This window comes from Grammomys surdaster, unplaced genomic scaffold (genome assembly GCF_004785775.1).
Source record: "Grammomys surdaster isolate TR1022 unplaced genomic scaffold, NIH_TR_1.0 126271, whole genome shotgun sequence".
NCBI classification, from domain to species: domain Eukaryota; kingdom Metazoa; phylum Chordata; class Mammalia; order Rodentia; family Muridae; genus Grammomys; species Grammomys surdaster.
The window spans coordinates 9,578,799-9,591,026 of record NW_021621071.1 but is presented as its reverse complement, the minus strand read 5'-3'; the positions used below and the strand labels follow the sequence as shown (position 1 = coordinate 9,591,026).

Sequence of the window (12,228 nt, the reverse complement as noted above, 5' to 3'; positions counted from 1 at the left end):
TGTAGGGAGGGACTGAGGAAGAAAGCAGTAATACATTTATAAGTTTCAGACAGTATTATGAGGGGAAAAAGAAAGAGAATCTCTAGGGGCAGACATGGGAATGTCACTGTCGCCAACCCTCCTGATCCCCATCTTGAACTTTATTTAAAAGTTCTTGAGACATTTTGACTATCTTTGTAAATACCTTCCGATTAGAATGCTTGGAGATATTACTGTTTGGGGCTTTCTGAATGCCAACAGGAAAGGGCTTGGGTGTGATGATGCTCCCTGCCCCTTGTTTGTCCCACTGCCTGATCATGTAGCAAAAATGTTTGTACAGTGGCATCTCCTGATACTGGTGACATTCTCACCGACTGAATGGTCTGATTCAGTGACAGAGGACAGCATCTGCAGCCCCAGCCCTTGTGTGACATTTCACACTTGGAAGGTTCAGCAGACTTCCATTTCCTATCTAGCGAGAATCATTCATTCTTTTTGTTGGAGAGGTTCATTGATAGAACTAAAGAGGTGAAGTCGAATCAGGCTGAGGAAGTGGCCTTCATGTGCTGGAAAACCGATACAGCTATTAAATCCAGTGTCAAAGTCACACTAGATATCTGCTGTAATAATGGAAATTTAGATCAATGAAGCATCAAATTGTATGAACAACAACGATAGGGCAATAAGTAGAGACTTCAATAAAGACCTTCAAACTTGTCCTCTCTCTGTGATAAAGGTTGCCCGTTCTCCATGACGTCAAAGACATAACAATTTTTCCTCCCAGATCTGGGAATTGAGACGTGGACCCTTCCTGGGTATATTCTAATAACTCTACTGAGTACATTCTTGTTGGATGGGGACAAATTTTAGACTCTCAATCTCATATTTACATGTCTAGCCCAAACCTCTAAATGGGACATCAAGGAAAAATTGACATTCAATCATTTATGGACATATCAATTCATATCTATTCTAATAGTCCACAAATAGAAAAAATTGACCCTTCACATCCTTTTGTGACCTAAATCTGGATATAGATTTAAGACAATTGTCCTGAGTGCCCTAAAGTTTCTAAAAGATGATAGCAACACCATTTTGTAGATTTCCACATTTGTTAGCAGAATGAGGTTCTTTATGATGAACAAGGAAAGATACTCTGTGTGAAAGGGGAGGCAAGCCAAATCAATAGGACACTAACTGCAGGATTTAGGGTCTAATGCAATGTCCCATCTCTTCTCTTATACACAATAGACAGATACAATAAAAAAAATATTGTCTCTAGGGAAAACCATAAACTATTTCAAAAATCTGTCAAATTCAAAATATGAACAGATTTTCACTAGTAATTTCCACAACCCTCTAATTAGTCTAACTCCACTTCGCCAGTAGTCTGCCAACTTAAGGGCCTCAGATCAAAGGCTTTCTCATAAGACCACATTTATGGTATCTATAAACTCAAAATACCTTTGAACCTGGAACTCATTCTATCTTTGAAATAAGATTCAAACTTTACTTCCTTTTTTAGTACTATTATCTTTTTTCAGAAAGCTATCTTTAAACGTAGCCTTCAGCGTTCCAGGGCCAGACATGTTTTCTTTCATTACCTTAACTGAAAAGTTACAAAAGCTTATGAAAGTCTAAAAAAATTTTTTTTTTGCTTTTATATTTTATGCCATAATAGGCACCATTAAAATGAGAAGTACACAAATAATATTAATAATGCATTTCCTTTCATCCAAAGCAAATGCATTTGGCTCCTGAGAGCGTCTTAATACACTGCCTTCTTTTATGGGAGCCCAAGAAAGGAGATGAAAGGCTTTAATGAAAGACCCATATGACTTGTGATTATAAAGTAATTACTATACTAATTTTGAGTTTATGTGGAGATATTGAGTTTTGAAGTAAATGAAAAATTATATTTCTGTTAACACTCAACACTCTAATCCTTTTGGTACAGAGTGGTTCTCTCTGCTAGGCCGTAAGCATAGGGCACCCCACACGACAGAATCTTACCGATGTGCTGATCTGTATTTTTAAATAACTTTCACTCCAATGGCTTCAATTGACATAAAATGTCTACAGACAATCTTAAGATGTTCGTTCTGACCTTATCTTCTCTTCCTACCCAACCAAAGAACTCACTAACAAGAAGAGTTAAATTCAGTGATCACCAATGAATCACTGGGTGTATATAGCTTTGTAGGCTGACATGGGACTTGCCTACTCTTTGAAGGTTTTGGCCTCCTACTCTGAAGGAACCGGTGAGGTTAAATGGCTCTGAGACAGCACCTGTCTTGGGAGGCATCTCTCCACAAAGACCAGAAGGTGGCTGACAAGCCAAGACCGTCTTTTACGGAGGTACTGCTCACTAAATATACCTGCCCTACTCAAAGGGTGTAGTGGGATTGGAAGGTGAGCATGGGAGGAGTGAGTGGGGGGAAAGCTGCAAAATTGAATCCAGCTTAGCCTACGGACCACTTTGAAGTTTTCAACGGAAGCTTCGGCAAATCTTGAACACGTGTTTACCAGGTTTACACACTTTTCCCCCCGTCTATATTCTCTCCGGGACTGTCCAAGAGCAAAGATAGACATGGCAGGAGAATCATCAAGATTTCTTGATGCTGGGTTATGCTTCTTTGATCTATGTGACTTCATCCTAAGGTTTTGGGCTATGTCCTTCTTATTCCCAAACAAAGGCTTATGGGTACTTTAAGGTGAGTTCTCAGAGTACTTAGTCAGCCCAGGAGGAGTTTAGGAAAAAGTGGTTTTCTGTGTAAGTAAGCAGTAAGGGACGACTAACCCTTTAGCTTCTCATCCTGCTGGCTGCTCTACCTTTCTTCTCTTGGATTGTTTTAAGAATGGAGAAGATTTTGAAGACCTGTTCTCTCTGGCCCCTGCTTTATGAGAGATGACTAAAAAGAGGTTTCTTCATGGTCAAATCCCATAAAAATAACAATGAATCCCACAAGAAATTTGTAACTCCAGTGACCTTTAAATCACACACACCTGGAAGAACAAACGTTCTGTAATGAAGAGTCACTTGTGTAATAGAAAATAAAAGTTATGATTTATCAATCTGTTAACCCAATAATTAATGTAAATACATGGTTTAGTGACTTAGGGAAAATGTCCCTTCAAGTGAGTTATAATTTAGTATGCAACATTAGAAAATCCATGGAAGAAAATCATGGACAACAGCCTATGGGGTTTTGTCACTGTGACCACATGTCTGCAATAACTACATGAGAGAAGATGTTTATATTTTTGACTTGTGGCTTCCAAGGTCCCAGGCTGTGGGCATTTGGTTTCATTGGGTTCAAGCCCACGGTAAGGAATCCAGGTACAGAAAACCAAACATCTCCCATTCTTATCAAACATGAAGCTACAGTGTTCTTCCCTAGTGGGCCAGGGCAGTGGGAAGTCTCTTGTCTCTTCCTAGCAGAGGACTGTCAGGTACCAACAAAGATATAGAAGTCAAGGAGAGGGTGATACGGAGCTGACATGATTGACCTTCTAATAGGGTGCTTTCTTATGGCTGTGAACACAGCTCAGCCATGGCTGTTCTAGTTCTTCTAAATGGGACCAGCACTGAGAAGAATGTTTCACAGAATGGAATAGAAATCTTCGCACCGGGTGATGCCAACCAATTCCAGAAGTGAAACTACTTCAGACCATCAGTGTAGCAAAATAAGGAGATACAATGTCGGTATGTCTCCTTCTAAGCTGTGAACTTTCTTAATAGCCCTAAAGATTCTAACAAGACTAAACCCAATCACAGGCAACTCTTAGAAGAGCAGATAGGAATCACGAGCAAAGTCTCCCCAAAACTAGCCTCATCTTGTTCTTATTCAATGTAACACCCCTCCTTTTACCAACAGATCGGCCAACAGATTCAGTTTAATAGGAAAAACCACTCTGTCATTGCCAAAGAAAACCCCAAACTAGTCTATTTTAAAGTCCTATAGCTTAGCTTTATCCATGCTTAATTAAATATATAAACAGGGTTTAAATAAATCTGTAAAGACTACGAATTCTTTTCATCCAGCTCTTAAGTACAGGTGCTTTCATAAACGGTTTTCTAATTTTCAAGTTGAGATGGTAGTTTGGATTTCCTTCCCTCTTTAATCTGACAGTGTACGTGCTTTCATGCTTTTATATCTCGAAAACTAAAGCTTGAAAATACTGGTTTTGAAGGTAAAGAAATGTTCATATATTTCTCACAAATGGTTTGAGTAGAAAAACGTCATTCATTGTCTCACGAGAACCCAAATCACATCTTCCCAAGGAAACCAAGTCCTAGAGGTTCCGAAGAGTCATCCAACAGAAGCAAAATGAGGTTGGAAGAGATGAGAAGACAGGAAGCTACTCCCCCCACACACACACACCATGGATGAGTTCATGAACATCATCCTGCTGAAACCAGACGCAAGACAAGTAAAAGACAGTTGATATCATTTCTTGTCATTCTGTAAAGGGTTTTGCAGTGGCTTGCAGGTTGCAAGATCAATCCTCATAGATCAGCAAGGTTGCCTGACCTAGTTTTTGATTATTGGTTGTACAAGTTGTGTAGAGTGCAGTCCGTGCTCTGTGAATATCATGGGTACCAGGATGGAATCATTTAGGACCACCAAATAACAGGATTCAAAAATAAGCAAAACAGCTGAAATAGCCAACAGTCTGGTCTAACCTGGAATGCTCTGTCTCCTCACAGCCAATGTTCCATCGGGCGGCTTTGTCTGGCTGGCAGATTTAGTGTAGGGACTCTCATCTGCAAAGGCACAATGAAGGGTGTGGTTAATTTCCATCCAGTTTCTAGCCTGGCGAAGACCTGTAATGGTTTGCAATCCTTCTTCCAGAGAGAGGTCATCAGGGGAGGAGAAGAGTTGATGACCCGAGTCCTACACTTGAGTGAGCTTTAGGATGAGTATGGATGTACTGAATGTCAATCCCTTCGTGAGAAGGAGGGACACCATTCTCAGGTAGCCCTCAGAGTTGTAAGGATCGGAAGCTAAAATGTACATGGAGACAGTTTTCTTTTTAATGACAGCAAGAGTGCCAATAGGCACATCAATCCTTTGCCTGTCATCTAGATCCACCAATAAACAGTGAATATGTGCAACAGGAAGATAAAGACTGAACGAAATAGCCCAGTGGACAGTAAGAATAACCAGGGGAAAAACAAAGGAAAAAAGAGAAAATGCAGTATTTCAGAGAAGCAGACGAAAGAGCGTTAGTACTGCAGGAGAATGAAGATAACCGTTAGTAGGCTCTTGTCAGGAACACAAGCAAGCATCCAGGGTAAAGCAGAGGGGTGAGGTCATTCCAAAGGTAAGATCAGAGAGGCAAAGAAATGGGAAGGAAAGATGGTTTTGGCAAAAGAAGAAATATGTTACAGTGAGCCGTTCCGTTCTTTTTAAGAGTGGGTTTAAAACAAGCTGCAGACCAACATAAAGAGTGACCAAGAAGACGGAGGGTTCAAAGCTTCATGTGTTTGTGAGCATTAAGGGAAAGGTTGAGTGTCTGAGACACTAGGTGCCAAGATCATGGAGAAGATGGGCCACTAAATTATAAGTCAAGTGATTTGTATCTGATTTCTTCTGAGTTGGGACCATGAGTGGTGACATAGGAGAGCTCTTGTTAGTATTAGGCTAGTAAGGAATGATGCTTCCTAGCTTGGACTGAAGCACCCCTGTGAATAGTAAAGGAGACAGACAGCGGGGGTAAACCTTCAGAGTCTTAAGAACAAGATTGATATGGCTTGAGAAAAAATTCATGTAAAATAATTACCCAGCACATTCTGTCAAGCTGGGTGACACAATGACACATCTTCCCATGCTGGGACATGTTTGTTATTGCTGTCATTGTTTTAACTGGAAATCATTAAAGGATTAAAAGGAATCATATCGCACATGGCAAACTATTAAATATAACAAGCATTTAATTCGGCAGCAAGGTTTATCATCGGAGGGCTGCGCACATTAATTCTCCCAACTAAGTGGTGTGTGTTTCCATGGCAAAGCGCTCATTTCTTCTCTGGGATGTGCATTTCCTGGAAATGATTCACGATTTCGTCATAAAACAAGCAACATCTTTATAAGCAAGGACAAAAGGAAAGATTAACACTGCGGCGTTGGCAATTAACTTAAAAAATGGCAGGCACGCTGTTTCATGTTCATATGCCATTGATCAAACATTTCTTTTCATTTTTTTTTCCAACCATAACAAAACCAGCAGATTTAGAGTACAGAAAGAATGAATGACATCAACCCGCGCCGCTTCTGAAGCAGCATCTCAGGACCTGGAGTGTTCTCAGTGCAAACATCGTGCTGAAAACAATTAGATAGCACAAAACAAATCTAAGCATTTCATCACAAAAGTGGCCACTTGTCCCACTCCCCATCCCCATTGATGAGGTGTGCGAGTTTCCCATATTGTTAGCTTAACAACCAGACACCTTGCTTCACACAACTGTCGTCAAACAAGCTCATTCTGTGCACATGTCTGAGATTCTTCACAAGACCCTTTCCATACTGTATCTCCTTCCCTTTAGCCACAATGTGGCAACTATTCATTTACAAAGAGAGCGCTGAGCCAAGTGATGCCCTTCACCCTCCCAGTCAGGAGCTGCGACTTAAGTCTTCAGTTTTCAATTTGTCAGTAAGACCCTGGGTTGAACCCAGTGCTGGAGTTTCTTAAAGGGGAACAGAGATTTTCCCAGGAGACTCTTGGGTTATCGCCTCTTCATGCTCTACTTGAAAGAGACCATTTAAAAAAAAAAAAAAAAGAAATTCACTTAGTTTACATTATAGAGGTAACTCAATCCTGTTAAATTGTTTTCTCATTTATATTTGAAAGCTATCTTCTCAATTTAGGGCTGCGATCCTCTAGTAAAAAGTTTGAAATTGCATGATAGCTGGCCACCTGACTAGCATTTGCATAACCTTATTCCCAATCCACACCTTCCCTCTCGGAATCAAGCGTGCTCTTCCCAGGCACAAGAGATAGGAAATACTCATCCAGAACCCAAAAGTTGTGTTGGTCAAATAACTATACAGGAAGAGTTCAATATAATCTAAGAATAGTTTGCCAGAGATGCAATGCCTGATGGGGCAAGGCTGGTAACCGTTGTCATGGGCACAGTGGAAGGCTGAGCAGCAGAGGTGCCTGGTCCAGTTGAATGCAGTTACTAGGAAACTACCTGAGCAGTTACCCCTTCACCTTAAATGTACCAGAGGCACTGCGGGCCTTCAGTTACTCAGCACAGAATGGACCGCAGCTCTCTTGAGGTGACTGAGTGAAACTCAGCTCAACTCAAACTCTGTAAGTGAAAACTGAGAAGTCACAGGACACGAGTCAAGGTTCTGTCCTAGGACACCGAAGGGCAAGAAAGACAGAGTACATTTGGTTTTCATCTATTTCTTTTTTGAAAACTTCTTTCAAAAAAAATAATCGCTTATTAATTATATTTTTGTGCGTATGATTGCTTTGTTTGCATGTATGTTTGTGCACCATTGCTTTGTTTGCACGTATGTTTGTGTACCATGTGTGTGCCTTCCTGGTGCTTCCTGAGGACGATACCAGTTCCCCTGGGACTGAAGTTATAGACGGTTGTAAAAGGCTATGTGGGTGCTGGGAATTGAACATGGGTTTTCTGGGAGAGCAACAAATGTTGTTAACTGCTGGTGCAACTCCACAGCCTGTTATTTTACTTTTGTGTGTGTGTGTGTGTGTGTGTGTGTGTGTGTGTGTCCCCGTCTGTCTGAGTATGAGTACATAAGTACAGGTTCCCACAGAGACCAGATGAGGGGTTTGAATCCCCTGGAGCTGGAAATACAGACAGCTGTGAACTACCTGCTGTGGGTGCTGGGATCTGAGCCATCTCTTCAGCCTACGACTTTTAAATCCTTTATATAAAAGCGTGGGAATCTGTAGAGGCTTCTAGCATGGTTTCTCAGACGTGTATTTAAGCAGATTTGTATATTTATTCCTAGAATTTCATATTTAGATGACAATGTAAACAGGTTTTGAAATTTTATGGCTAATGCTGAAGCCCAGAGAGGTTTGTAGAAGGAAATACACTGAAAATGAGCCTAGACTGAATTTCTTCTTATTCCCACACATAAAGGAAAATCTTATTTCTTCTTGCATAGATAAAATTTTATAGGCCAGTAATAAGCCCACGAGCTGTTGTATAAAGGCAAGGACGTGATGTGTTTTGACACTCAGAACCAAGAGAATTTGGATGGTGTGGGTTCCTCCAACAGACACTGTGTGGTGTGTGTCCCTCCAACAGACATTGGTGGTGTGTGTCCCCTCCAACAGACATTGGTGGTGTGTGTCCCTCCCATGGGAAAGCCTGGGAAATGTGTCATTCTCTATTGTGAAATTTGTGCACATGCTATTCCCTCCACCTTGTCTTTGTGTGTGTAAAGTGAATATTTAAAAATGGCATGATAGAACCAATGCAGAGGCTTCACTTTATATCTACAATTTATGTGTGTGTGTGTGTGTGTAAGAGACAGCATGTGCGTGTGCATGCGTACATGCATGCTATGAATGTCTTTGTGCCCATAGAGGCCGCAAGAATGATCTACAAGAATTGGAATTTCAGGCAGTGGAGAGCTACCTGACAGAGATGCTGGAACTACACTCATGGCTGCCACATCTCTACAGATTTACCTGTGAATCATAAAAGTCTAAAAGGAACACCAATATGATGAACTGCTCCCCAGTATGGTCCTAAAAGAACCTTTGGGTGTCTTTTAAGGTACATATGAATACTTTTCCCTTTGTTGCATTAGAGAGGAACCACTTTCAAATATGGAAATGAATTAAACATAGATCATATAATAAAATGTATGAGTTCACAGCAATCCTAGAACAGCATCTACAACAGGCATCCAGTGATGCTTTGCTGGTAGACTATGGCCCATGAACAAGTATGTAAGTACACTCCCACCCACCTCTGTTTTTCTTTCTCTTTCTTGGGGAGGGGAATCTAGGTTTGTAGAATAAAAACATATTTAAGTGGTCTACATATTCAAACGAGGTCTCGTGTTGCCCACATTGCTTTGGATATGCTATGGAATTAAGGTGGCTTTGAACTCTGGATCTTCCTGCTTCACCAGCTGAGTTCTGGAATTACAGATGTGCAACACCACACCTGGGAAGCCATCATTAAGGTCATTGCTTTGAATAAAAAAGAGTTCTGGCTTTCACGTCACACTCAACTTTGTCATGTACAGTAGATCCTATTAACAAGGGATCCTTTCAGAAGTCACCTTGGAGGCCAAACAGACATTTAACCAGTTATTGCTCACTGTGCAAATGTTGAAAGGGAAAATAAATAGTACCTAGGGTGTCAGAACAGCCAGTCTTCTCTAATGACATCTCTGTAGCTGCATGATCACTGGCACACACGATGGCCTTCCGCTGTCACAGGGGTTTGAACATTGGCAATAATGAAGAACAACAAGGGTCCTTTGAGAGTTGCTTCAGGAGGCTGAGGGGATATACCCTCCGTTGACACAGAGAATCAACATGATGACAGATGTTCAGAGGGGCTTAGTTAAGTATACACTTAAACAGAAGAACATGAAGCAGGGTGGGGAGACCATCTGGCCCTTATGTCTTAGTCAGGGCTACTCTTGCTGAGATACAACACCATGATTAAAACAACTTGGGGAGGAAACAGTTTATTTGGTTTATGCTTCTACATCACTGTTCATCGCTGAAAGAAGTCAGGACAAGAACTCAGACAGGCCACGAACCTGGAGGCAGGAGCTGATACAGAAGCAAGCCATGGAGGGGTGCTGCTTACTGGCCGGCTCCCCCAGGCTTGCTCAGCTTGCTTTCTTATAGAACCCAAGACCACCAGCCCAGAGATGGCACGACCCACAGTGAACTGGACCCACCCCAGTTATGACTAATTAAGAAAACATCCTACAGGCTTGCCTACCTACAGCCTGGTCTTATGGAGGCATTTCTTAATTGATGCCCTCACCTTGGATGACTCCAGCCATGTGAAGTTGACACAAAACTAGCCAGCACACCTCAGCTGCCACTACTTGGCCAAGTATTCATGTGCAAAGCACAAAAATAGTTCACCTGGTTTCATCAATATTTCAGGTGAAGGAAGCTGTTTATCAACTTGAAAAGCAAAGAGTAATAGCAAATCTAAAGGTGGAGGCTGCACCAGCTTCACAGACAAAGCCTACGCTGGAGCTGAGGATCACCACACAGTGAGAAGTGGGCTCAGGTCCCTCACCTTACATCCTTCAAGGATTGCCTGACATCAAATGAATGCCATTTCTAGGATCTGAGCTTCTCAAAACTGGATGTGACCATGGTCCAGGACTACTCTTGTGCTCATCAGGGTTTTGCTGAAGAAAATGACATTTAATTTCCATTGGCTGAGACTCATCAGACCACGCTGAGCAATTCCTAGCAACTAACTATGTACCATCGAGGCACCTGCTAAGCCAGCAGATCCCTTACCTTCTTGATTAGGAAAAACAAAAAAAGATGTTTGGTGCACTTAAACGTTATGACCGTTTTCCAGCAGCAGGAGACAGGCAGCTCATGCTACAAGGCTCACGCAGGCCATTACAGAGGCAGGAGCAAACACCACCTTCCACAAAAGAGCACAGAGAAACCCACTGTGAAAAAAGGAATCTGTCTCTTGAGCCCAATTTTCGCTCATGAATTTTAGCCCCTACTATGTGCAAAGTAAATCTGGAAGTGAAGAAAAGATAACGGGAGCACAGGAAGGGTGGCATTTGCAGAGTTCTCGTTACTTCCTGTGGTGCTTGATTCTCCTCAGAGGGAAATCAAACCCGTGCGTCAGGGAGGTGGCGGAGATGGGACACGGAAAAAGAGAGCGTCACCATCGCGGCTTCAAAGAGGGTCTGGCGATCTGAAAAGAGAACATTAAGCTTTTGCCTACATGTATTGTGATCACTCTTTGGGTTGTGGGTCTGTAGACCGAGCTCTTGTTGCACACGAACATAGTGTGGTCGTATCTATCTCTTGTGCCCTCATCTTCTAATTCAGCTCACTACAATGGTGGTTTTGTTGAGATCCCCACCATCTTAGAAAAAGATCTGGGTGATGGAACTGGTGACCTACGTCTTTCCCTCCTTGTTAAAGTCATGTGTACGGTGGACCCACAGGAGCTTCAAGTTCAAGCTCAAGGAGACGACTTTCTATCTCTCTATAATCCTCAATCGTTCCTCATCATTGTTGACAATGAAAACAATCCTGTTTTGCTTGGGGCGAGTCAAGGCTACCCTGTGCATCTTCCCATGGACAGAATGTTCTGCGGCCCCTCTAGTTTACCCAGGCTTCAGCAATATTGCTTAGCAATATGGAGACAACAGCCAACGATACCTCCTGGTGAGGTACCATTAAGAATGTGTTCATTGTCTCCTTCGCTAACCTGATTAAGCAGTCAACACAGCTAGTTTTAAAATGGAAGGGAACAGCACTGAGCTGAATTGGCTGGTAGGAGGTGAGGTTAATATTCTGCTCCATCATGGCCTCTCTCCCATTACGAAAAGATTTTCTCACTCCATCCGCCTCCTCTCCCTCCTGCCTCTTGTCATTTATTTCACATCTGCATGACATTAACGTCCACCCTGACTCTGCAGGTTTCATTAGAGTTTTGTAATTCAGAGGCAGATGTGTTTTCTAGTCTTATGGGATCAGGGCCTGTGCTTTTAGACATTAAAAAGAAAACCACAGCCCTCCAAACAGCACAGCTTCATCTTATAAACAAAGGTAACACGGAACAGGGGAAACCCGTTGAGACCTCAACACTACACAAAGAACTAGAGGCAAATGGGTGAAACTAGGATCAGGGAAGGGGGTCCACCCCAGGGAAGAGCACAGCAACTGGTTGTCCTGTGCCAAATGGCTTGCCCTGAAAACATGCCTACAAGTAGCATTATATAAACTCAACTGGTTATATTTAGGAACATATATGTATATACATATATCCCTCTCTCATATGTGTGTGTATGCGTGTATACACACACACATACACACACACACAAGCTGTACCAAAGAGGCCATGGATTTGAAGGAAAGCAGAACAGAGCATATGTGGGGCTTTAGAGGGAGTAACAGGAAGGGAGAAATATAATGAAATTAGAATCTCAAAAAACTTTTTAAAAAATGCAAAAAGAAAGCAAAATTAAAAAGGTGTGATAAGTTCTTCACAATGATAGGCTATCTTCTAAGCTATGTTGC

The 12,228-nt window shown here is 41.9% G+C and overlaps 1 protein-coding gene across 10 annotated transcripts in view; it reads right to left on the bottom strand.

Moving 5' to 3' along the window:
- Grip1 (glutamate receptor interacting protein 1) overlaps positions 1 to 12,228 on the bottom strand; it is a 647,269-nt gene that overhangs the window by 190,735 nt on the left and 444,306 nt on the right. For 7 of the 10 annotated variants that reach the window (XM_028759124.1, XM_028759129.1, XM_028759128.1 and 4 more), the window contains exon 2: positions 4,667 to 4,747. The exons of the other annotated variants lie outside the window; for them this stretch is intronic. In XM_028759124.1, the coding sequence (XP_028614957.1) occupies positions 4,667 to 4,747 (81 nt within the window). The remainder of the gene's footprint in view (positions 1 to 4,666; positions 4,748 to 12,228) is intronic. 10 annotated transcript variants of the gene reach the window in all.